The sequence below is a fragment of the Ursus americanus genome, chromosome 21 (assembly GCF_024610735.1).
Source record: "Ursus americanus isolate L20-20 chromosome 21, mUrsAme1.1.p, whole genome shotgun sequence".
Classification (NCBI taxonomy): Eukaryota; Metazoa; Chordata; class Mammalia; order Carnivora; family Ursidae; genus Ursus; species Ursus americanus.
Genome location: NC_142147.1, coordinates 13913330 through 13939566, shown reverse-complemented (window position 1 = coordinate 13939566; position 26237 = coordinate 13913330). Strand labels below are relative to the sequence as shown.

At 55.6% G+C, this 26237-nt stretch overlaps 1 protein-coding gene across 5 annotated transcripts in view; it reads right to left on the bottom strand.

The window, feature by feature from the left end:
- Positions 1 to 971: 971 nt before the first annotated feature.
- The window catches only part of SLC12A3 (solute carrier family 12 member 3), a 37024-nt gene continuing 11758 nt past the window's right edge, over positions 972 to 26237 (bottom strand). For 2 of the 5 annotated variants that reach the window (XM_045806833.2, XM_045806834.2), the window contains exons 12-26: positions 25923 to 26046; positions 24132 to 24233; positions 23111 to 23266; positions 22123 to 22222; positions 21263 to 21374; positions 20708 to 20848; positions 19592 to 19698; positions 17724 to 17806; positions 16540 to 16629; positions 15824 to 15925; positions 14797 to 14908; positions 12306 to 12392; positions 9255 to 9390; positions 8437 to 8504; positions 972 to 3244 (exon numbers count right to left, since the gene is read on the bottom strand). In XM_045806833.2, coding sequence (XP_045662789.2) covers positions 3103 to 3244; positions 8437 to 8504; positions 9255 to 9390; positions 12306 to 12392; positions 14797 to 14908; positions 15824 to 15925; positions 16540 to 16629; positions 17724 to 17806; positions 19592 to 19698; positions 20708 to 20848; positions 21263 to 21374; positions 22123 to 22222; positions 23111 to 23266; positions 24132 to 24233; positions 25923 to 26046 — 1662 coding nt within the window. In that variant the 3' untranslated portion in view covers positions 972 to 3102. The other 3 variants (XM_045806835.2, XR_015728033.1, XM_045806836.2) reach the window with 3 other exon arrangements.

The following is a 26237-nucleotide window of genomic DNA, read 5'->3' as shown; positions in this document are numbered from 1 at the left end:
CTCTGGGCAGGAACTGAAGGAGGATATGAAATCTGGAGGCTGAAATGCCGAGGAGAAAATTGAGAGCTGACTGGACAGTGGCTCCCAGGGCACATAAGTGAGGTGCCCCTGCTGGGGGGTGGCCAGCATGCGAGGCTGCCGGCTGCCACCGGCCCCGTTCCATGCACAATGCAAGGACAGACTATACAGGAAACACCTCCCACCGCTGAAACTCACGAAGGTAGAAGATCTTATCACCCAAAGGCGGAGAGAGAGAGAAAGAGATATGCTGGGAACTAAAATCTGTTCCCATTCTGCCGCTCTACGGGCCGAGAACGATGAATCGATGAATCGGAGGGCTTTCGAGAGCCCCCCCCTCCCATCACAAGGCAGGGCAGTAGGAAGTAGTGGCTGAGGGAGGGGCGTGGCTGAAGAATGTGTTCTCCACCCTACCCCCCAGCACCCACGACTTCGATCAACCGCGTGTGGGCCAAACCACAATCACCAGCGGGCCAGCTGGCTGGTGACACCTGTTCTGACCCAGCTCTCTCATGGGAGGCCTCCGACGGAGGCCCAGAGGGGTTAAGAGGCATCTGAGGCTGCACAGCCAGTGTTTTGGTGGGCCAGGCCGTGACCCTCTCCACTTAACCCCTCCACCTCTCGGGTTGAGGCAAGATTGAGAATCCTCAGAGCCTTTTATCAAGACAGAAGAGGACGAGTTCCCTGTGAGCCTACAAACACGGGCAAGAGAAGCAAAGGGAATGTAAGTGGCTCCTACAGATGTCCACCGTGGAAATCTGGCAATGTGACTAAAGAAGCAGTGGAAGCTCAGGGAAAGTTCAATCCAGGGTTGAGAAAACAATAGTTAATTTTTTTCAAAACACTCAGCAGAGTTGAGAAACAGTGTGTTCCAAAACAAATAAATTCTGTTGACTGAGTGAACATATTTTTTATTCATTTCATTGTTTTTGACCTTACTGTTACAGCGAGCCTTTAAAAAAAAAAAAAACAACCAAAAAACAAAAACCAAAGCCATTATCATGGTTCAAAATGCAGTTTCCAAGAGAGTAAAAATTAGTTTTTTTGTCTGCTGGTTTGTTTTAATACCCTAAGCCAGAGCATTCTCTGACCTTGGATCAGGGTCTCCCCAATCTACTTGTGAACTATTTGTCAGGAAATAGTTTTCTATGTGCTTCTAGAAAGGCAAGCATTCCCTGAGTGAGGCTTTGCCTATCTGGAGTTGGGGGTTGGTCCCGGGTCTGTGGAATCGCTCAGAGGCAGGACCCCTGTCCTGTTCCTTAGGAGCAGAGGAGCCATCCCTGGTGAGCTCAGCCAGGCACCTGGTCACTCTCAGCAAGTAAGTCCTGATACCGTGAAACAACCGTGGGGCCTATACAGCCTGGGAGTCCAGAGCCTTTGGTCTCTGCAGCGAGAGTACCTGTGAGGCACCGAAGTCCTTTGGGTCCTGACACTAAGAAAGAGATCTGCGCCTTCATGACTAAGTGGGCCGTCAGTGGGCTCAGAGGGGGCCTACCAGACCCAAAGATGCCTCGTTCCTTCATCCACCCTGAAGAAAAGTGGTTATCGCAAGAAGACCTGGCCAGTTGTAACCTCCCAACGTCCCACTTGCATGCTGCTGGGGTGTGTCTTAGAGCTGAAATGCCTTTCCAGGGAGCCTCGCCCACCAGCACTGGCTTCTCTTAATGAACATTCACTCTTGCGTTCTAGCTTCGTGGGTGCAAACTCTCTGGGAGTATCCAAACACCCTTACCTGAGCAAGGCTCATCTTCCCCAGGTTCCTTCTCATCTCCGACCCCCATCTTAACACTCACCCCCACCACAGCTCCCACTGCCTCCATCTCTTGCTCCTTCCTCCTCCCCCATTCTTTTCCCCAGCCTTGGGTGCAGTGTGGACCTTTCCGATCCTTTGCCAATCTGGCCATCTTTATGCCCGTTCTCTGCTTCTCCATTCCTGACCCACCAAACCTCCACCCTCCATCCCCAACCAAACCTGAAAGTCAACACCCTTCCATGAGACACCCTGAATTTTGCCCCTCCTTTGAAGCTCTTTCTTGACTGATGCCCACCATCACTACCCCTCCTCCTGTGTTCTGTTTGTTCCCTTTCCTTCTCCATGGGATATGCTGGGGAAATGGCAGTGATGCCCAATGCGGCCTTTCTGCAAATCCTGGGTCACTGCCCATTTGTGGATTGCAACCAAGAACAAAAAGAGAAAAAGAACTATAACAAAGAATATCAGCAAGTGACACCCATAGTAAGAGGAAGTATTGTTTTGTGACATGTTTATAATTTCAGTGTGTGTTTTAAGTCTCAACATAAAAGATATTTCTTACTGCAGGACACAGCCTAAACAGGTTTAAAAGTCCCTGGTCTACCAAAGAACCAACTCGAATGCTGAAGATACATTACTGAAAGTGAAGAGAGTGAGAAGTGGTCAAAGAAATTTGCATCGTGGAGTCTCAAAGGGCCCTGTGATTCCTCCTTGTAAGGGCAGCAGGGGGAAGCCCATCATCCTGACTGGTGGCCTAGAAACTGCCACACTCACACTTAGCACTCTGACTCAAATTTGCATATAAATCAAAGACTGGGGGCTCCTGGGCCCCTCAGTGGGTTAAGCATCTGCCTTCAGCTCAGGTCATAATCCCGGGGTCCTGGGATCAAGCCCCACATCACCGTCATCATCATCATCATCATCATTGGGCTTCCCGTTCAGCGGGGAGTCTGCTTCTCTGTCTCCTTCAATCCCTCCCCCCTGCTCCTGTGCTCTGTCTCTCTCTCAAATAAATAAATAAAATCTTTAAAAAAAAATCAAAGACTGAAATCTTAATTTGTTGTAATCAAGATCAAAAGAAAACTTAAAAGGAAAATGGATCCACCAGAGAATTTTCCACACAGCTTCAGCTGTTACTTCTCTAGCCCATAAAAACAAGCCTAGAGGACACGTCTGATGGGAGCGGGGTCCAGCCAAAGTCTGCAAATCTACCAGCTTCTTCCGTCGGATCATCAGAAGCTTAAAGTACAACAGGACACGAGTCTTGTCCCCACAGACCGGCGGATGTCCCAGGCACCCGCGGCTTTGGGCAGACATGGCCCAGCCTGGAGTTACTGGCAGTAAAAGGTGAGCACGTTTTCCTGGTTCCCTCGGATCAGGATGACCGGAGGTCTGAGGTCCTGGGACAGCGTCTCCAACCAGGCCATGTACAGCGAGCTCGGGCACTTCCCCTTCCTCCCTATAGGCAAGGTACTGCAAGGCAGGAAGACACAGCAGATGAACGCTTACCAGAACCCTTCCCCACACCCCAGCTCATGACTTGCTTTCCGACCAGGAACTCTGTTTATTCACTCCTTCAGCGCTCCTTCTTCCTAGACACCCTGAGAATGACCTACTGCTCTCCTTAAAACACGACTCCAAATGTACCTTCAGTCACAAAGCTGGTGTAAACAAAGCCACCGCCTGTAAGACTTGTGTGATCTGGTCTCCACCAACATCCACAACCTCACCTCCTTCCACCCTTGGCCTCGCTTACAACCCTGCAGCTATAATGGCTTGATTTCCATTCCTGAAAAAACAAAGGGAAGCTTGCTCCTGCCCCAGGGCCTTTGCATGTGATGTTCTCCCCACCCAGAAGGCAGCGCCTCCTGCCTTCCACCTGGTTGGCTCCTTCAGATCACTCAGGGCTTGGCTCACCTGCATCTCCTTCGCGGATTCATCCCCTTCCAGAGCGTGTTTGCTGTCTCTCTTCATCATAGCACCTTGTTTCATTGTCCTCATAATCTTTCCCACTCTCCAAACCCTCTTTTCATTTGTTCATTTGTTGTCTGTCTCCCCCACTAGACAGTATGTTCAGGCCAGGTCTGTCTTGCTCACTATCCCTCCCCCGCGCCTAGAACACAGTCTGCTATAGTGGGGGATCTCGCCCCCCGCCCCGGGTCGGCCACTAGAACCATGCCGGCCTGTGGCCACAACTATGTGATCTGCTCACACGTTTCAGCTGAGTGTCCCTGTCCTGCCTTCTGCCATGTATGCGAGGCCCTGGGAACAGCAGTCCACCCTTGCGGTGGGAGGGCCTCTTGTCCACACAGCAATGCCGTGCAGATAATGAGGTGCCCTGGGGCTGCCTTTCGGCCATATCATCACGGCTGTTTCAGGAGGTGACTTTCTCACCATCTTGCGATTCCAAAAATGCTTCAGGATGACCGCAGCTGACCTCTTGACTCCAGGAGAAAACAGTATCTCCCAGGCTCAGTGGGCAGGACGTGAAGTTGGGGCTGCCCTTTACAGTCTGTTTTTCTACAGGACATCCCACTGTTGCGTCTGAACTTCAGACAACGCTGGGGAACGGGGCAGGGCCTGCAGCGCTGGCCTTGTCCCCTGCCAAGGGCACCGGGCAGGAAGGAAGGTGCTGAGCGACTCTGGGCCGCAGAGCCTGGGCTCCGGCCGCAGGGAAGCTGCGGGAGCCGCACTGCTGCTCCTCGGCCATGTGGCCGGGGCAGGTGGCTCGCTGCCTTGAGCCTCTGTTTTCTCTTCCGTGAGGTGAGTACGCACACACCTGCCTCACGGCTGTCGGTGAGCTCTAAAGGGGACAGAGCCTACAAAGGGCGCCACGCAGTGCCCGCACCTGGCAAGCACCTCCTCACGAAAGCAGCTCTGGTCACAGTGACTGTGATCAGCAGGAAGCGACAAGCTGGCGAGCCGCAGAGCTGGGACTCCAACCAAGGTCCTGGGATTTTCCCACCCCCTGCCTCTGCTCACAGCGATCCTCACTGAGAAGGCCAACAGGGGACCTTGGACACCTGTCCCTTGCTTAAAATTCCATCCTGGAAGATTCCCTTGGGACCACGTCTACGCCCCCCGCCCCTTTAGAGAGCAAGGTCCCTGGGGCACGTCGGTGGCACTGCTGGTTGAGCATCTGACTCTTGGTTTCGGCTCAAGTCATGACCTCAGGGTCGTGGGATCAAGCCCCGTGTCAGGCTCCATGCTCAGCATGGATCTGCTTCTTCTTCTCCCCTTCCCCTCCCCCTGCTCTCTCTCTCTCTCAAATAAATAAATAAAAATATTTAAAAAAAGAAAAGAAAGCAAGCAAGCAAGAAAGAAAAGCAAGGTCCTGGGGACGAGGGAGTCATGAAGCTGGTGTTGCCCTAGTGAGAACATGTTTGTGTCTGGTGACTCTCAAGGAGAAAGGGAAGTGGAAAGACCAAAACGAAACTTCCCTGATTTCGCAGTGATGCTGAAGTTTCGCTTACGTTGTCAACAAAGCCCTCCGGGAACGCCTACCTCACTCTCAGGCACTGAATTCAGAAATTTCAAAGGCCGCGAGGGGGCTGGTGGCTGCATTCTCAGGGGCAGGGGACTCCCGTCGCCCCTGCTCTGGCCTTTCAAGCCTCAGCGTCATGTCCCCTTCCCCAGCAGAGCCCGTCCACCCGTCCACCCATCCGAGGGACAGGCTCCCTTTGCACTCGGCCCTCGCGCCAGCCAATGACGCTCTGTGTGCGCTGGCCCCTGCGGATCTTCAGAACCAAAGCCGCTCCAGAACGGAGGAACTTTTTGTTCAGATTTGCATCTCTCAGCCACTAAGAGAAGCAGCCTTGGCCTTAACCTGGATCCAAAGGCTTCAAAACCCAATCCTGGTGGGGGGGGAGGGGCGGGAGCCTGGGTAGCGCAGTGGTTAATTGTCTGCCTTTGGCTCAGGGCGTGATCCCGGCGTCCTGGGATCGAGCCCCACATCAGGCTCCTCCGCTGGGAGCCAGCTTCTTCCTCTCCCACTCCCCTGCTTGTGTTCCCTCTCTCGCTGGCTGTCTCTCTGTCACATAAATAAATAAAATCTTAAAAAAAAAAAAAAAAAAAACCCAATCCCCACTTCACGGCTATGGGATCCTGGGCAAGTTGCCTGACTTCTCTGAGACTCAGTTTCCCTCTCTCCAAAGTGTGTGTGCTGGGGGAGGGACAGGGGTAAAACAGAGCCACTGCACAGAGTTTTGAAAATTACTAAGACCCCATGAGTCGAGTGTGGCTCACTCAATAAAATGCGGTGTTGATTATTATTTTTCAATTATTATTTGCTTTTGAGGCGGGTGTCTTTATAGGAGAAGAGAGGGGTCGAGTCCCAAAAGGGAGACTAGGAATAGGTTGCTCGTCTAGGCAAAGGTTGTCGGGGTGGTTTATTATCTTCTAAGCTGGTTTATCAGCTGTGGGGGTGAAGCTGACCTCAAACACAGGCCATTAATCAGATAACTGCTGGCAGGCAGACAGCAAACAACCAAGTTCTGCCCCAAACGTGCTCTAGAAAATGGTCTGAGTCCGCTCTTCAAGATGCTGGAAAGTGTAATGTTATCTTTCCTCCCGAGGCGGGGGAAGGATTTTTTCTTCCTCAGAATTTCTGGGGAATGCGGTTTCCTGACCCCACCCCAGGCCCTGATCTGGGAGGAACTGAGGAATCTGACAAATCCTGGTGCCGATGGACGTGACCCTCGGACCGAACCTTTAGAAACACTGGTGGGCACATCTCCGGGTTGGAGATTGGCAACGCCGAGGCGCAGCTGCTGTACCCTCCCAGAGAATGTGCCCGATGGCCGGGGCCCCTTTGGGCGCAGCTGTAGCTGGTGCCGTGACCATGGGGTGGGATGCCGTGTGTAGGCATCTCTCTGAAGTGACTGGACTTGGGGCGCCTGGGTGGCTTAGTCGGTTAAGTGTCTGCCTTTGGCTCAGGTTGTCATCCCGGGGTCCTGAGATTGAGTCCCGCGTCTGTCTCCCTGCTCAGTGGGGAGTCTGCTTCTCTCTCTCACTCTGCTCTCTCTCTCAAATAAATAAGTAAATAAACCTTAAAAAAAAAATAAAGTGACTGGACCCATGATTATTTGTGTTGGCTACTTCCCGAAAGGCTGGTGGGTGGGGACTGCCTTTCCCTCTGGGGTCCAGGGGATAGGGGAGTGGGACGGAGAAAGTTCCAGCAGGTGCTTACCTCCCTGGATGAAATTTCTCATCTCATGGCTTGAGAGACTGACTTATTTTAGTGGCAAACAAACTTAAAATCATAGCATGTTAGACTGAACGACAACCTTGGAAATAATTAGGTTTAACCCTTCTCTATAATCAGGGACACTGAGATGCAGGGAAGTAGGATTACGTGCCCAACGCCGCACGGGGAGCAGAGACAAAGCGCAAACCTGTTTCTCTGAACGGGGCTGGCACTCACGAAGAGACAGTTTGGCACATCCCAAGCACCACACCCAAGGAAAGGTCTGGGGAGTCGTCCTGGCATGAAGTCACTGTCTGGCACACTGACCCGGTCCACAACGTAGGCTGACCTTGCCCTAGGAACATTCTCTGTGGCCTGTTGGCCAGAGGCTCACAGACAAATGCAGCCCTTTCTCTTCCCGCAGTTCCGGCATCAAGGAAACACAGCACTTTCTTTGTACCCAAAATGTTCTCCCTAAGAGCCCCAGGGAGCACTGCTGGGGCAGAGCCAGCTTCACGGGTGGCAAGCTGTGCGGTCACATGCGCCCCCCCCCCAACACTTAGAAGGGTCCCTTGCTGGGTTCCATCTCCCGCTACGGCCATCTTGCCATTCCTAATAATTTTTGAACAAGGGGCCGCACATTTTCACTTGGCACTGGGGCCCCTCAATGGTGTGCTTGATCCTGGTTTCAGGGTATGAGAAAACAGTTTCTGCAGGCTTCTGGGCCATCCTGAGGAATTCCCAGGTGGCTAGCCCTCAGGAAATGTAAGCCAGGCCAGTTAGACGCCTTGCCAGATCCCCCCATTCCCTCTGAGCTGGAGTCCCTCCGGGAGAGGGGAGGCAGAGGGCCTGGCTCACCACGTTCTTCCTCCCGGCCTCTGGGAGAGTACAGCCACTCTGAGACCCTTTGTGCCACGGCCACGTGTCACCTCACCTCCCACCTCCTCAGCTTTGGCCCACACCCACCAGAAGTGGCCCAGAGCTGGACGCAGGCAGCAGCGGCCGCGGCCGGAGGGCCCATCAGGCCCGGAGGCCCGCACGGCGAGCCTCTGCTTCTGCTGCTGCCCAGGCTTGGCGCGAACAGCAGTGGGGGTGGCCCACGGCCAAAGAGGGCTGGGTGATTCCCAAACAACCAGGAATCAATTTTCTTCTGGAATGAGTGGGGTCCTCCTTGCCAGGCTGAGTTTGGCAGGGAAAGGTGGCGGATGAGGGAAAACGGTGGTAAGGGGAGTCGGCGAGGCCTGAGACGTGTGAGGTCCTAGGCCTCTGCCAGCTGGCACTCCGGTGAGGGGTGCCGAGCGGAGACAGGCCCAGCCACGCGCCAAGAAGCCACCTGGGCTGTGTTTCCTGGAGCTTTGGGCCCTTCCACCCACAGGGGAGGGCTCGGGTCCTCAGCTGGGGCGCACCTCCTGAGCCCCTGGCCAGAGTGGACATCCTGGGCCTCGGTGACAGGCTTCCCCTCCCCCCAGCGGCTACTTACATGACCACCAGAGCAGCGTCGCTGGAGGAATCCTGCAGAATCTCATTCAGCCTCACCTGCCGGAGGGACTGGAGCAAGGAGAAGCCACGGGGTCACTGCCCACATCCTCAGGAGTGGTCCCGACAAGCCCAGGGACGTCTTTTAACATTTCAGACCAGATGCACAAATTGTTCCCCCTCAATCATTACAGACTGTCCTTCCTCCGAGATGGAAGGGGACCCTCAGAGTAACAGAGTGCCAAGTCCACCTCCTTGGGAAACCCTCCTTGGCTTTTCTTTGCCGCACCTTGTTTCCATGACTTGGGGGGGGGGGGTTAGTTGGGAGAGAGAGCACCTTCCGTGATGTGGGGTGAGCTGGGTCCAAATCTCAGCCCTGATAGCTCACGGCAGAGAGAACCCGAGCAAGGCACGTGGCTGCCCCGAGCTTCATTGTCTTCGCTGTAAAATGGGTACAATCATCCCCTCCCCAGGGGAATGTGGGCAGCAGTGAGGGAGATAACCCAGGCAAAAACACACAGTCGAGGGCCCGGCACACGGAAGGCACTGAATCCCTGCCACCAGGCATAGAGGGGAGAGGGAGAGCTCCCGCCAGTCCATCGCCACAGCGGGGCGTGACTCCTGCCAAGAGCGGCTCTGAGTTCCACAGCCGGTTTACCCAGCATCTGTGGCTTGAGGAATCCTCAGGGGCCAGGGCATGGTGGAGGGGGACGGTCAAGGGGAGGGTTAGGGAAGCTCGGGACGGATGGCGCACGGGGCCCTGACCCAGAGGAGCACCCTGACCCCCGCCCCGCCCCCGCCAGGCCCTTCTCTCTCGGGTACCTTGACTCTGTTCTTGTTAATCTCCTCATCTGAGATCTTCCAGGGGCAGTCCCGCCTCATCTCCGTGACAGTGGCCTCGTCCTTGAAGCCGTCATTCAGGCGGAAGGGTGCAATCATGTCCTCAAATCGCTTGGTGCTTGGGACAGAGAGAGCAGGTGAGACTGGGTGAGACAGCCCGGTTTCCGGGGGAACTAGTTCCCCCGAGGGAGACGGAGTTGGGCGCCACAGGGACACACTTCTCTGCCGCCGTGGTTTACCTCGAAGCAGCTTCCAAGGAGAAATCAGCACTGACCGTTGGGTCTGGCATTCCACCGAACTTCTGCAAGTTGTCCACAACACCTGGCCCGGGCTCCACCTCCACCCACCTGACCGTTCCCTGGGTAGTTCCTGAGCATTAACTATCCTGTGCCTGGCTCTGCTCACACACCAGTGAACAAAAAACCCTACAACGTCCCCTATCTACGGAGCTCACCGTCTGCCGGGCAATAAACAGGCAAGTCTAGATCACAGGCTTTATGAAGGCACAACTGAGTACCAGGACAGGGAATATTTGGGGCAAGGAAGGCCTCCCTGAAGCTGAAGGATGCCTGTCTTTCTGAAGCCAGCTCTGCACAGGACAGCGGGTGCTGGAGCACACAGAGCTGAAGGTGCAAAGGCCCTGAGGCAGAAGTGTGTTCGGTCTCTTTGAGGAGCAGCAAAGGAGGCAGTATGGCCAGAGCAAGGCAAGGGCAGAGGACAACGGGGCGAGGTGAGGACACACAAGTGAGAGCCCAGACCACGAAGGCCTTCGCTATTTGCCCCGAATGAGACAGGGAGCGGTTGGAGGCTGTTCTGTGTGACTTGACTCACAGGATTATAAACAGAAATTTGGACTGGTCGGCCTTCAGATGAAGCCCCCTGCAGCCATACGGATGGAGGAGCTCACACTGGGGACCGAGTCAAGAGAAAAAGATCCAGGGCCGAATCCCAAGGATGCTGGCAAGTGTCGGTCAGCAAAAGGAGGACCAGCCAGCTATTGGAACTGAAAGAAGGGTCACTGAGGTAGGAGGAATCCTGTGGAGGGTGACGTCTCCGAAGGCAAAGGAAGAGCTGTCTCCAGAGGGGTCGCTGCGTGGGATGCCGCGGACAGGCAGAGGAAGATGCGCCCAGAAACGGGCTCTGTGGTGAGGCGGAGGCCAGTGACGAGGCCAGCAAGGGGATCTCCCGGAGGAAGTGGGTGCATAGCCTGTGAATCTCTTTGGAGAAGTTTGGCGTAGGAGAAGAGAGCGGGCCAGGACGTGGAGGCAGAGGAGGGCCAAGGCGGGGGGTTTTGAAGATCAGGGCTGCTGGTTGGGGTCTGTGGGCTTGCTCTCAAGCTCCTCCCACCGGGAATGTATTCGGCTGCCTCTGTTCCAGGAGGCCTGTCTCAAGCCTTTGCTCCTCCGCCAACAGAGACAGCCCGGCTGCACGCTCTCGCGTTCTCTCCGGCATTCTGGTGCACCTCTGGCTCCTGCTGTGGCTCTGGACTCCCTCCAGCCTGCACTGGGGCCGGCGTAATCCCTGGCGGCCTGAGAGGGTGACTGACTCCTGTCCGCCGCGGCTCATGGTAGGAGCCAATATGCCCATCATCGCGGACTAGCTTCTTCCCTCTCCACGTAGGGGGAGTATGAGGGAGCGGTAAGAGGTCAGGACGGGCCTGACTTTCCTGAGGCGGTGCAGTGCTGGAAAATCTCACGTGCATGGATTTGCAGAAAGCAAGCCTGATTATAAATGTCTTCGTTTCAGACTAGGGAGTTGACTCGTTGAGCGAGTCGTCATCCTTTCCGACCCCGCCATTGAGCTTAGCTACGAGTTCACACGGGGATTTGCTTAAAGTCCATGAGCTTGCTGGTGCGTCAGGGAAGAAGGGGAGTTGTGGCCCAGACCCTTTAACGTTTCCCCTACTCCCAGCACCAGCGTGTTCACAGAAATAACATCAGGGGCTGTAGCTGCCACGCTTCGGCCTCAGGGCCTTTGCACCTCTGGTTCTGTTTGCTCCAGTACCCCTCCGCCCTGTGGAAGGGCGGTGCCTCTGCCATGGCCCCTGCCTCCAGCCGTGTGTCTCTTCACACGTGACTCTGCCAGCCCTGGTCATGGCCAACTGGAGCAAAGGTAGCCAAGAAAGAGGCTTTGCTGCAACCACTCCCTTGGCTCCGTGGGAAGGGATGAGCCGGGCCAGTCACAGCTCCTTTTTCAGGAACTTCAGTGAGTGAGGCCAGGCTTAGAGAAGGAAGCAAGCCTGGGGGGGAGCCGAGACCTCACAAAAATGTCAAGAGCTAGAGCTCAGAAGCCACGAGGAGGCAGAAGCCTTCGATCCAGCATTTACTGAACACTGACTCGGGGCTGGATATCGTGTTAAGCACTTTACACAGACTGTCTTTAAGACAGTGGTTCTCAAAGTGACCGGCCTGGACCAGGCCCTGAGAGCTTGTTAGGAATGCAGGTTCTCGGGCCCCACCTCGGACCTACTGACTCAGAATCTTGGGGCGGGGCGGGAGGAGGGGTATTCAGCAAGCTGTGTTTTCATAAGCCCTCTGTGTCCTTCTGACCCGGGCCAAAGTGTGAGAACGGCTGCTTTATGTCACCCTTCAGGATGTTGGAGAAAATTGGAAACTTATGACCAGCAAGCAGTGGGAAGTGTGAAGCCAGGGACCCCCCCTCCCGCCCCTCCCACAGGTCCGTGGCGTGGGTGGGGGTGGGGTCCCTTGAGGATGAAACACCGGCCTTCGCTCCAGTTGCAGAACAGCCGAGACTTGCACCAGCTTTAACATACTTGCTCTAAGAAAAGCACAAAGGTGAACACTCACTGTTCTCCAGCCCAGGTGTGTTTCTGGCAAAGACCAGAGCTCTGATATGCAAAGGAAGAACCCTGACAGGAAAACAAGGGGTGCGAACTCCTCCCCTTCCTCTTTCCTCCCCTGAGCCCTGTCTAGGTGGCTGCGGGAAGGAAAGGGGCAACACGCAGAGGGAGGGGTGTGCAGGGCATACAGCTGGCCCTTCTGCCTGGGAAGTAAGTCCACACCGAGAACTTACTGCTCAGCCCGCGGCTTCTGGTTGATGTCGGGAAGGACGTGAACCTCGTGGAATCCCAGTCGGAACTTGCTCAACAGGGAAATGATCCTGGAAGACAGAGATTTTTAAATATGTATTATTCCATTCAGTGAATTGTACTCGGTACTGTCTACCGAGGATCCAGCAGCGAATACAGCAGATCAAACCCTGGCCTCAGGGAGTTTACGTTCAACCAGGGCAGGGGCCGGAGGTCAGAGGCTGACATGTGATAAGGAAAAGCGATGGAGCAGTATTTCCCCAAGTACCTGGCGGCCATCTCTGGACTAGCACACTTTACATTTTAATGTCTACGCATCGGCCAGGGACCTTGGTGCAATACAGAGTCTGATTCATCTGGTCGGGGGTGGGGCCTGGGATTCTGCATTCTGACAAGTTCCCAGGTGATGGGATGCCACTGATCCAGGGAGAACACTTAGAGGAGCAGGGGTCTAAGGGATGGGAAGGTAAAGCACAGGAAATTGCAGGGTGGGCTGTGGAAAGAGATGACACCCATGAACGAAGTATAGAACCAGGAGGAGCAAGCCACATGGTACTGACTTCTAATGCAACAGGGGAGGAAACACCGTCTGTGGCTAGTGGCAGTCAGGGAAGGCTTCACAGAGGAGGTGGCAGTCTAGCTGGAAGGTGCATGGTGTGCAAGACTATTATAGGCCAAAGGGGCTGTGGTGGGGGTATCTACAGTGGAATCAGCCAAGGAGCCTTCTAAATAATACACCTGCCTTAGCTCTCGCCAGTGCATCAGAATCCCTGGGCAGGACATGGCTTTGAGGATACCACAGAACAACTGGCAGGGTTTGAGTGCGTGGGGGTGGAAAGTCCAAATGAGTGAGGGTGCTGGGGTGCAGGAGGCGGCACGGGAGCGGTGAGCAGCTGGCTGGTTGGGCAGAGCCCGGGGATACACCTTAAAGACCAGGCCACAGCCCAGCCACCAAGCCTCTGCCAGTCCCCGAACCTGGGAGGGAAATTAGGAGAGCAGAGCTGGGAGCAGATGTGCTGGTATGCAGCAGGGGGATGGCAGGCCTGCTCAGGGCCCCGGCCAGAGGCAGTGCCAGCCTGGCGTCGGGTCACAAGGAGGCCAGAGGGCTTGGCCTGGCTGAGGGACAGCTGGGAGGCAGAGGACATTCCATGACCCTCACGTGCCGGACACCTCGTGAGCCCGCGGTGCCATGGCCTTGAGGTCAGCTAAACCCGCTGAGCCTGGCTTGCATTCAGGCCTGCAGCAGAAAGCTGAGCCGGCAAAGTGGCCTTCCTGATGTCTTTATCTTCTGGAGATCGCAGAGAGGTCAAATGCTGCTTTCCTCGGCCTGCTGAGAAGGGCCTTCCGGAAGAGAGGTTCTCAGCGGGGGTGAGGACCCAGAGATGGGATTGCTGATCGCCTTTAACTCACACAGGGGGTGACCGAGAAGGGGTGATGGGGACACGGTCCCGGTGGTACAGGCCTCAGGGTCCTGACTGGGACTGCTGCTGAGTCCCCTGCTGGGACTGTTGCTGAGCACACCAGAGGCCAGGCAGAGTTTCTGCTCTTCGGCTAATTCATCGCATGACCTTGAGCAAGCTACCCATTGTTGCTACCCCGCCCGCCTCCTCTAGCGGCATCCATCCCATGACCTACTACCACTTGACCTTGCCCTAAACAAAGCCATTGCCCACCGTGAGGCACACCTGTCTACCTGCCTTACCATTTACTTCCTTTTCAGCTTAAATCAACTCACATTCTTACTCAGCCACATCTTGGAATTTCGTATGGCAATTTTCAACAGAAAACCAGCATCTCTTGCCAGAAAGGGGTGATCAATAAAACCCAAGTAAATAAACCAGCGTGACTAAATTCTGGCTGGCTGAACTGAACTCTGCTGTTGTCCACCAAGCTCCCCAGCCAGGCCCGTCCTCTGGCTGAGACAGATTAGTGTGGGTTCCCAAGCAGAGAGCCCCTCTCCTGCCGAATGAGCCACACGGTTGGAAGAGAATCAAAAGTCACTTCTCACCAAGAAATCCAGTGGGACTTGCTGCCCCAACTCCTGGCCACTAAAGTCACCTGCTGTCTCATCAGGGACAGCATCCCAAGCTTGAGGGATGGGGGCAGCGTTGCCCTGAAGGATCCTCGGTCCCGCCTCATTTCTCAGCAGGAAGGGCCTTCTCCATCCGTTACTTCACACAGGTTTCTCCTTGAGCAGATTTGCGGCTTTGAAATATAACACTCCTCCTCGTCCTGGCTGAAATAGGGCGTCTGCATCTTATGTGAGGGGGGGTGGGACAGCAAAACACCTTCCAAAATGGACAGAAACCTGCTCCCGCCCAGAGCTCCTGCAGCACTGCCGTGACCTGGAGAGAGCTGAGTCCACCTGGGGGACGGAGGGGTGGCACAGGCGGGGGACAGCAAGAGGGGGCACCCATGGGCAGAACTGGGACGGTGCCTGTCCTGCGTAGCCCCCCACCCGTGCTCCCCACTTACGCCTTTCTCTCCTGGTCCATCCTGTTGATCTGACCCCCCACGAACACACGGATTCTGCATCCGCTCCATCTTTTCTTGCGGCCCAGAAGATAGGGGATGAGGAGGGTGAGGCCTGGCAAGGAGGGTCCCCGTAAATCAAGGGGGAGCTGCTCTCAGGATAGAGCACCCTCTGGGTTCCTGCCCCATCTGCCACTGGCACGCCTCTTCCCCTCCGTGGACCTCAGTGTACCCATCTGTGTAACGGGGGTGCTAGACTAAACTGAGGGGTGCACGGGACTCTCTGGGCTGGGGTTCATGTGGCCTGCATGATGTTTTTAAACCCGTGAGCTAGCATTGAATAATTGGGGGATTTTCATATGAAAATCTGACTGCTGGCACTTTTTTTGAAGATTAAAGATTTGGCCAGTGGGTGGGAACCCTCATCCCTCCTTGTCATCTCTCCACATGAGCCGAAGGCCAGCTGTCACTTACCATTACATAACCCTGGACCAATTGACCAATTACTTCACGGCTCTATGCCTCAGTTTCCTTCTTTGTGAAGTGGTCTCATAACAGTTCCTGCCTAGGGACTGTACTTCGTGCCAAGTGTATAGTAAGTGTTTAGTCTATAGGTTACGTGCTCCTGGAGCCAAAGCATTTTCTGTCTAGGTAGGAATCTATCGGGTGCAACAATAAAGCCAAGAGGCATGTGTTAAGAAAAATGAGAGAGGGCATATTTTTTGGGAAGTGAAGAACATTCCTACAGCTTCCCCTCATTCATGGCAGGTGCCTGTGACCCCTAATGCCCATCTCGTCTGAACGTTCCATCCCATGCTGACCTCAGCTCCTCCTATAAAGTCCCCCATTTTACAGCCAAGAAGAGGGGCCCAGCCAGGCTTCTCCAAGTCCAGAGGTGGGCCCAAAGGCCCCTAGTCCCCTTTGCTGGGCTCTGCGGTCCCTCCCGGGGCCCTGTCCAGAGCGGCCGGGAAGGGCAGGCCATGGAGGGCAGGCGGCCCTGGGGAGAGCTGGTGGCCAGGGGGGTACTGACCTCCGTCATCAAATAGCCAGTAGATGTCGATGCTCTTCCTGCCCTGCTCGGACTGGAAGATGGTGCTGGCTTGCTCCTCCTGCACCAGGGCCTCGGGGTCCACTGCAGGAGCAGAGGGGCAGGTCACCTCAGAGCAGCGCACCTTCAAATGCCTGCTCTGTCTGAAAATGGAGCCAGCCACCCCGTGAGGTGGGCTCGCTGTTGCCCAGGCTACGCACGTGGCAGCAAGAAGCACCCCACTGAGGGCGTGCATGGTAGGGACTGGCCCAGAGCACCACCCACAGCTCTTCGGACAGCGAGACCTGAGACCCAATTCTCAGCCACGTAGACCAGGAGCAGGGGTCCCGGACGTGCGGTCCTGGGACACACCCTGCCCTTGTTCCCTTGCCTCCCAGAGCATCAGTGGGAAAGGACTGAAGGAAAAGCCTACTCCTCTCCTCCCTGCCTGTCACCTCTGAGCGTGGCCAGGGGGCCCCTGGAGGGGTCTCACACGGCCCCCAGAGCCAGCTGGGTGGGTTCCCACAATGCCAGGACACTGAATTCCCAATGAGGGCTGCAATGTGGAATACTGCCCAAGCCCACCTGCCCCGGGCCCCAGTGACCCGACCCCAAGGGTCTTGGGCACCTCCTGCCCGTGACCGGGTTCCCTCATGGCCCGCCAGTCACTGCCCCCCAGGCGAGAGTGCCCTGAGCCTCTGAGTGGGGTGCGGACTGACGTGCGCCTGAGACAGACGGCCTGGCCCCGCGGGTGCTGGCTTCTTTGCTGTCCTCCGCTGGGTCAAACACTGGGTCAAACACCGGGTTAACTGCAAGAGAGGGGGCAGCTCTGTTCCCAGGCTCTCCTCAAACCGGGGCATTTCTGGCTTCCTCCTCTCCCAGGCTACCCCTTACATTAGGAAGACAGTCCTGGCTCCTCACCTTCCCCTGATCTGGCCTCTGCTTCCCCCTGGACCCGGCCCTGGGCACCCCAGAGCCCCCCACCCCCACCGGCTTCCTCCTGCCCCTGCATCAGGGCTCAGCCAGGCGTCCCCTGAGCCAGGAGCACTTGCAGCCCCCTGCTTCTCAGCAAAAGTCCCCCTCGTCGGAGGGGCCTTTCTGACCACGTGTCACTGTCTGCAATGACTAATGGGTCCCCTGCCTTTCCTGTGGGAACACCAGCTTCCCAGGCTGACTTTGTTTTGTTCCCCGCTGTACCCCTAGCACGGAGCACGGCATCCGTCAGGAGCATGGCTGCGGCTCTGTCAGGACCGGTTGTGTCAATATGCACTCGACAGCTGCTGTGTGCCAGGCGCGCTGTCTGCCCAGGGTGACACGACCCAGGCCCATCTGCCAGAAATGTGCCTCCGCACTTCTCAGTCCCCGCCCCCCGGGACGGCCCCCTTTTGTTTTCTACTCTATCTATGATTCCTTTCAGGCCTTCACATGTGACTAACGCTGAGTCTACGGATTCCTGTGTGACAAAAATTAAAACACAGCCCTCCTCGGTGCCCCAGAGAGGGTGTCGGGGACCAAAACGTGCAGGCTCTGTGCTTTCTCTGTATTTTCATGTTCCGGTGTCTTTCTGTGCACATTCTCCTTTCTCCCCTCTATTCCGTCTTCCTCTCTATTAGATCCTCTTTATCCCATCTGGTTACAAAAGCCCTGATAGTGGTTGGGGAACTCTGAGGTCCAGTCTTGGTTCTGCCCCCGGCTGGAAGTGTGACCTCGAACGTGACCAGTGTTTTCATTTGGAAACCTGAGGAACTCTAAGGGGCCAACAAAAGCTAACTTTTTAAGCTTTTATTCCTTACTAATGTCCCCCTCTCTTCCCTCCACCACTTAAAAAAAATCATTCTAGAACTTTCTGGGATGCTGTTCAGGTTTTTGACAGGGGCGCCAAGCAGGTGGGGCATGTACTCACTGTGTGCCTGCATCACCTCTGAGACGTTGAGCCCCTCACGCATCCTCATGACACACACACCATAGTTGAAGTCAAAAGCATCGCTGGAAAGAGAAGAGGTGGGGTCAGGGTCCTCTTGGTCCCAGCCCACAGCGCCCAGCCCCCAGGAGACCAGATGTCTACAGTTGGCCTCTCACCTGCCTCCCACCATACCCTTCTTTCTCTTGGGGCCTCAGTCTCCCCACCCATGTGACATGCAAGCAGAGCCGGAGAGTCCCCCCAGGTCCCCTCTAGCTCTATGTTCTGTGGCACCAGGGGTGCTACGGACCCTGTACTCAGGGGGAAACCAAGTCAGGCCAGTCTTCAAGGCAGGCCCTGTCCTCCTGATACATTTGGATAATCTGCACAAGCCTGCCAACAGAGGTGGGCATGGGAATTCTTAACCCTATTTTACAGAAGCAAAACTTGAGTTTCAGGGAGCAACTTGCCCATGATCCACGCTAAGGAAATGGCCAACTGACTTTAGAATCGAAGAGCTGAGATGGAACCCTGAGGGCAGTGCACATAGGAATGGCCTTGCTCAGGAGGGCAGGAACAGCTTGTCTGAAGGGAACGTCTAGAAGACTCCTACCCCAGAAGTCTACTCTCTGTCCAGCTGACAGAGGGCCCCAGGGACCCCCAGTAGGGCTTGATCCGATGGGCTAAGCATTGCCCCCATGGGTTCTTTAGTTACACATCTCTGGGACAGGCGCTTCTCAGGCCCCAGCATTTTGGGGTCTTGGAGCACTGGAGCTGGGGGGATGCTGGAGAACAGATAACCCACTACCTGTTGTCATTGTCAGAGGCAGCTGAGATGCACGGCTCACAGTCAGGCAGCTGGGTCACGGCAGACCTGGAAGCAGGTCCCAGGTCCCCAAAACTCACTTACCTACCTACCTACCTACCTACCTACCTTCCTTCCTTTCTTCCTCCCTCCCTCCCTTTTCTCTCTCTCCTTCTTTCCTTCTATTAATTAATTAATTAATTAATTAATTAATTAATTTAGATTGCGAGAGAGAGAGCATGCACGAGCAGGGCAGGAGGGTCAGAGGGAGAGGGAGAGAGAATCCTGAGCAGGCTCCCCGCTGAGCTCCCCAACCCAGGGCTCGATCCCATGACTCTGAGATCACGACCTGAGCTGAAATCAAGAGTTGGAGGCTCAGCTGACTGAGCCATCCAGGCGCCCCAGCCTTTGTTCTTTAAACGCTACTACACACTGCCTCTCTGTTCCACATCAGCACAGAAAAGCAACTCAGGCAGGCACTTTCTGGAGGTTGCACAGGAGGAGCTGAAGGAGAAAGGGTTTGGAGTGCAGCCTGACGTCCCCAGGGGGTTTATCCTCATGGTCCCGTTCCGCACCCTGCTGCCTCCGGGGGCCTGGTTTCGCTTCTTGCTCAGTGGCACCCCCTCACAGCATGAGAGCCGGCTCTCTGCAGGTCTTCTATAGTCCACAGGCGGGCACGAGGTTTTCACCTAAAACCCACCTTTTCGGCTTCTCTGAGAAACCAGAAGTTGTCAACCCAGGGTCCACATTTCTGCCTGGGCACAACTGGCTGGAGCCAAGTAGCCGCTGCTCACGGCAGCTTGCCACAGTCCCCACTGCTCCCTACTGTCCCTTGCCTGGTCTCCTTCTCTGTGTTCCCTGCCTGTTCCCTGCTTATCTTGGTGCCCACGGCCCAGAGGTCAGAGTGTCGAGCCCTCAGTGAGTGGGTCTGTCTCTTCCTCAGCTTTGAACCAGCTTCTTATGACATCCACTGTGTCCCCCCTACTTCCTGAGGCCCAGGAAACTCCAAACTCCAAAGGCCCAAATCAACAGACCGCAGGCCTGCCACCCTCATGGCCTCACTCACTGCAGGATGCCGATGTAGTCTTCCACCGTGGCCGGGTGGGCCGACTGCCAGTTCTTCTTGAACCCGACCACCAGAATGTTGGGCTTCATTCTCCCGAGACCCGCGGCCTGCAAAGGGTGTGGGGGTGAGGGGGGCCGGGCCTCATGCCCCACAGGGGCTCTGTTCTGGGACTAGGGTGGGGCTCGCTCAGCCCATGTGTCAAGGGCTCAGGAATCACATCCTGCCAGTCAGGGTCCTGCCCGCCTGGACACACCCAGGAGAGAGGTGACGCTACAGTCAGAAGCTACAAGGACCGGGCTGTCCCATCAGCTCTGGATTATCCCACTTCCTGCTTCTCTAGCAAGTGATTTCTCATCACGAGGGACTTGAATTTGGATGCCAGGCTTAGAGTATCCCCAGGCCATCTTACCCCTACATTCTTTTATACTTATTTTTTTAGTGTTTAAACGTTGAAAAATTTTTTGAAGTGAAATTCACACAACCCCAAATTAACCATTTTTAAAGCCTATCATTCAGTAGAATTTAGTATTGTCACAATGTTGCACAATCATCACTTCTATCTACTCTCAAAATATTTTAGTACCCTCCCCAAAGAAGACCCCATATGTTCTTTTTTAAAAATGAGAAATATTTAGAATTATTAGAAAGGACTCTGATAGGCTGGCTCAGGATTAACAACTGTTTTTGTATCTACGCATCCCATTTTACAGCTGGGAAAACTGAGCAGGAAAATGAATTGCCTGGTGGAACATGCTAGAACTTGATCTGAGTGGTGGCTTCACACCATTGGGTGTATCTGCATACATAAATATTTATCAGACTAAACACTGAATATTTTTCCCTTTGCTGTCTGTAAATTATATTAAAAAAAAAAAAAGAAAAAAGAAAAACAAGAGTTGCTCAAGATTACAAAGGCCTCACAGGCTTCCAACTGGGGTTCCCCAGAGGCCCTTGGGCACCGTGAGAAAGGGCCCTGAGTCAGCATATCTGGAGAGACAAGAAAGGCAGGCACTCCCGTTGCACCAAAGGAGCTTCGACTAGCCCCTCGGGACATCCCGCCTTCCAGGTTGTCGCACCAGTACTAAGTCCTATGGGAAAGCCCCAAATCCGTGGCACCTGCATGAGAATCTGGACACCACTGCGGAGGTCCTCGGCAATGACATCCGAGTAGAAGGCCTTGATCTTCCTCTTGTTCAGCCACTTGGTGTGCCCATTGGCGATGAGCCGGAGCTCGGGCATCCTCTGTTTTCGGGGTCCCTGTGGGTGGTGGGAGCAGGTGACATCAGGAGCTGCCTTCACCCTCTGGCCCGAATGAGTTTCAGCCCCTCTTCCCCCTGGAGGCTGCCCCATGGGCTCAGCCACACCCAGAGATGCCCTTTCTCCCCCTATGGAGTTAGGGGAGGGAAGGAGGAGGAGGGGAGAGGGAGGAGGGCGGGGAAAGGAAGATGGAGGGAACAGGCTAGAGGCAGGGCAGTGGGGAGAAACCAGTGATGGGGACAGGAGAGGGGAGAGAACCAGGCCCACGGCACGGTCTGGTGGGCTCTGCTTGCTCCATGGCCCCTCCGCCCCCCACTCCTTCCCACACTCTCTGGCCCCCCTTCCGAGGGTGGACTTCACGCCCAGGGCCTCCTCCAAAGGCAAAGCCCCACACCACCTAGAGGGGCCACTCACAATGAGCACGTGGCCACAGACCATCAGGCTGAGGTTCCGGGTGAAGGTGCCCACAAAGTCGACCAGGGCCGGGCGGAAGTTGGGGGGCCCCGTGAGCACTAGGCACTGGGGACTGAGGAGGGGAAGGGAAAAGGGCATGAGCCATCTGGACAGAGCCCGGGGTATCCGGGGGCAAAATGCAGGTGCCAGGGAGAATAAAGGCTGGGGGTGGGGAGGCACATTACTTACAAGATCTCTGTGCCACGTGGGTGGGTGGCTGGGTGACTCAGCCTCTGGATGAAGAGGCAGCCAAAGGTTGTGGTCAGGGGCCACTGCCAGACTCACTTGGAGCCAGACAGAATTGGTCACTCACCCGCTGTGTGACCTGGGGCCAGTTACTTAATCTCTCTGTGCATCCGCGTTCTCATCAGGACTGGAGTTAGTAATGTCATAGACCCCAGAGGGCTGCAGTAAAATGGCGTAAGGCACTTTGGAGCAGCAAGGCAACACAAATACATATGGCTGACTTTTAGCAGCACCATCTGCTGGGAAGGAGGCCCGGACACACGACTCTCCTCATTTAGGAGAGGTTCGCCACGGTCAGCCTCACGGGTGACTGTGACGGGCACTACAACACCAGATTGTCCTTGGATAGCCCTTTGCGTCTCGAAGAACATATTCTGCTGTGAAAACTCAGGTACAGAGAGGTCACCAGACTTGCTTGGTCCCCACTGAGCAATGTCAACCCAGGCCCCTCACCGTGGGACGGTACTCTCCACCTCTGTTCCCTCTCTGAGCCTGGGCTGTGCCCACCCCGGGTCTGCGGGGGCAGGTGACAGGTGGCCTGGAGCCTCCCAGAGCAGGGACAGGGCTGCGCTCACCGGTAGTTCTTGATGTGGTCCTCCACCTCGTTGAGGCCCACCGAGTAGCTCAGGGCCAGGTTGTAGGAGCCGGCCTGTACCGAGGAGCCCCAGTTCACCTCTGAGCGTGGGGGTGAGCACAAGATTAGAAATCCCGGGAGAAAGCAGCCGTGCCGAGGGAGGGAATGTTGACCTTCTTTAGGAATCAAGCACCGTGGGAGCTGGGCTGCCTGGTGGGCGGAGAGACTGCAGATCTCTTCCTAATGCTTGCCCATATCATATGGCTGCATATTTAAAAGTTACACTCCAAAGCATTAAACGCTAGGAGTACCTGGCTGGCTCAGTCGGTTAAGTGTCTGCCTTCGGCTCAGGTCATGATCCCAGAGTCCTGGGATTGAGTCCCGCACTGGGCTCCTTGGTCTGCAGGGAGCCTGCTTCTCTCTCTGCCTGCCACTCCCCCTGCTGTGCGCTCTCTCTCTGATAAATAAACAAATCTTAAAAAATAACCCACAAAGTATTAAACTCTACAAAATATTTACCTCCCTTGACAATAACCTGGAAAGCCAGGTTCAAATTTAGAATTCTAAGCTTTCCTGGAGTTCAGTGTCCTGTCCCCAGATCACTGTCCCCTGGGGTCCTTGATCGTGTGCATATAGACATCATATTGTGTCTACCTGTCCCTCGATCAGCTGGCCCCTGGCCACCCCTCAGGCCTAAATGTGCGCCCCAGCCACTTCAAGAGGATGGTCGTGGGCAGGCAATTCCTGGGTCCTGGGTGCCACGGGTGGGGAGGACAGTCCAGAAGTAGAGGTGTAGGCTCTGAGTGGGCGCGTTCCCATAGGCTTCTCACCCCACGGGAAGGGACCAGGCTGGAGGGTCAGAGCAGGGCCCGTGAGAGCACAGAGCCTGAGGCAGGCTCTCTAGCTGAGCTGAAGGGCAGGATGGCTGGCTCAGCGCCCTCAGGGGGAGTTGGGGAGCCCGAGCCCCTGGGCAACCTGAGACCACACACCTGGCTTCTTGTAGATCACGTAGAGCAGGAGGAAGAGGACGACGCCGATGGCGATGAGGGCTGCCCACCAGGTGAGAAGGAACATGATGACCACGGAGATGACCGCCCCAAAGAGCGCCGCCCACTTGCTGTAGTATCGGAATGAGGGTCTCCACCCTGGGCGGAGGACCCAGGTCGGTGGGCACACTCTGGAGCTTCCTCCTGGGCCAGCGCTGCTGGGCAGGGGCCGGGGTGGCAAAGCCAGCCGTGCCCAGAGCCAGGGTCCCAGGCTGTGCCCACCTGCTCCCCACCCCGCGTCTCCTGGGGCTGGGCGGGAGGCTCTGGGGGGGACCACATGCCTGCCTTGGCTGGCACTTGGCCACACTGACAGGCTATCCCAAGGAGGTGTCCAGCTCCGGCCAAATATGGCCATATGTCAGCAACAGCACCGGCTCCAGTGTCTTGCATGGAGCCAAGGGGGTGAGAGGGCAGGGAAGGACGTGACGCTGCCTGGCTCCACACCACAGGGCCATGCCAGGGCTGCCACCAGTGACAGCTGCCCCATGGCACAGCTATGGGGCACCATGGTCCCCAGACCTGGCAACCAGCCCACTGGTGATTTGGGGATAATCAGAATGAGGCTTTCTCAGGATACTTTACTGCCATCTGCCAGAAATTTTTCAGAATAAACATACAAATCGATGACGTATACGAGCGGCCCCCCTGGAGTCGTGCAAAGTGCAACCTGTAACAACCTGGGACTTTGGGCAGATTCCTGACGCCTGTAAATTTGGTGGAGGAAGGCACTAGAGAAATCTCTGCACCCTATAAACAGTGTATGAATCCATGTTCAGTGTATTGTTTAAGTGCTCGAGAAATGAGAGCTGCTGTTATTATTATGACTTGAATGGTCCCTTGAATTGGTTTTGATTTGAGAGGTGACCTTGGTGTGCCCACCTACATGCGTGCCTTCCCCTCCCCCACCCCTGCCCTGCCCTGCCACGCGTGCCTCCTCCCACAGAGGGGTGAGGGGGCTACTTACCGGGTGAGTTGGTGATGGAGGCGTGGAAACAGCTGAAGTTGATGAGGGCGTAGGAGCACAGGAAGAAGTTGGAGATGATGGGGGCAATGGTGTTGAGTTCAGCTTCAGGGACCCGAGGGAGAAAGAGGACAGTTTCTTGGGCAACCTGCCAGGGAACCGCCTGGCACCCTCCCTCACCATTGGGGGATTCCGGACAGGCCCCAGAGGCTCAGTGCATCTCAACCTTCTCATCTGTGAAATGGGTCCATTGTTTTGTGAAACAAAGGGTCAATGTTTTGTTTACTGTAAAAGGCCAGCTCTTAAGGGGATGGAGAGCAGTGGGAGATATTATGGGAGAACCAAGGACAGTGGCCGTCACACTTTTTTTGTAGTCACAAATGACAGTAAGAAATATATTTTACAGTGTGACCCAAGACCCATGTCATTTGTTATCTGAAACCCTGAGACCATAGGACATGCAAGTTCCACCCACAGTGGAAACTGACTCAAGAACTGGGTCCCTCCCTTCCCTGTCTCAGTTGGCTGACCCTGCCCCTGGCACCCCCAGACAAACTTCTGCATGCGTATCCTTGTTTCACAGGCCTGCTTCGGGGGCAATCCCCCAAGAAGACAAGCCCATCTCAGGTGTCAGAACTTCTGTGCATGATCCCTTGAATCGCACAAGAACCCCACCCCAGAGCATCCCAGATTATGGCTCTCAGTCTGAGGTGCAGTCAGATCCACTCAGATCAAAGGACCCAAAATCTGAGCTGGGGGTGGACTGCAGGACGAGCAGGAAGCAGGGATGCGTCTGGGGAACACCAGGCCTGACTAGAGGTTTTCATCCCCTGGGGGTGGCCCCGCTGTCTCTTCATCTTGTTCAGAATCCAGGAGTTCCCAGTGTCTGGAAAGGCTCCATTGAGTGGAAGAAAGTAGACTAGTAGGGTAAGCCTCACGATTGGTGATGGCGGCATGAAGAGCAGGGATTCAGCTGTGGCAGGACCGTGGGACCACCAGCAGCCAGCCCCCGCCCTGCTCCTGCATAGCGTAGCCACTCTCCTTGCTTGGTGTGGCCACCTTTCTCCTAGCAAGTTCTGTCTTGTTGGCCAGGTAAATCAGGAAGCACTGGGGAATGTGTGCGTGTATGAATGCAATGTGCGTGTGTGTGTGTGTGCACGTGTGTGTACACACAAGTCTCTTCCTGCCCCCCTGGGACGCACCTGCTAGGCACTATTGCTCCCATTCTGCAGACGAAGAAACCGAGGCGCAGGAAGGTAAAATGATTTGTCCAGCTGGCATGTGGCAAAGCCAGGATAGAAAGCCAATCTAACTAACTGGTTAACTGGGAGCTTTCTCCTGGGGCATCATCTACCGTGAAGTTCGAGGGGTTTGGCAGCTCAAGGTCTGAGAAACGAGGTTGTCTAGTTTATACACCTGCAGGGATATTGATACAGCTGTCTATGTCAGCTCCCAAGAGCTGTCCTGTACCCCAGAGTTGTTCTGGGGACTAATTCAGACCTGGGGGCTGGGGGGTGGAGGGAGCAACTTGCCAGGGCACAGGAAGGCAGAATCAGCAAGACCAGGTAGGGTCCCTTCTAACAAAATAGAATGGTCCACCTGCCAGGCTCGTGTGGTGTGGGAGCCAGGTGTCTGGAGGCAGAGGGGGGTGCAGGGACCACATGCCAGCCTCACTCACTCAAGGCTCAGTCACCGAGTGCCCATGCCCTACCAGGCCTGCCTGGGCACTGGGCACCAAGGTGAGCAGCACGGAGAAGAACCCTCCCAAGCCCCTGCGCCCTGGCAGCCTCTCACCGATGATGATGAAGGCCACGGCGATGGCGTAGGCCAGCAGATAGCCGCGCACCGGCTCCTTGTTCTTGCCATAGCCCTTCCCGAAGAAGCCGATCAGTGGGTACAGCTGGTCCTCACACAGGCACTGTGGGCACAGGAAGACGTGCTCGCCCTAGGCTGGGCTCCTGCTCCCCTCCCCTGCCCTACAGCCCCCCGCCCCCCCCCCCGCCCCCAGGGTGTCGACCCTGTGTTGGGTTAAACGGGGTCGGCAGAATTGCAGACAGGGCTCCAGGCTGCGCAGGGGAGACTCGGTGGGAAATGCAGGCGCTCTTCAAA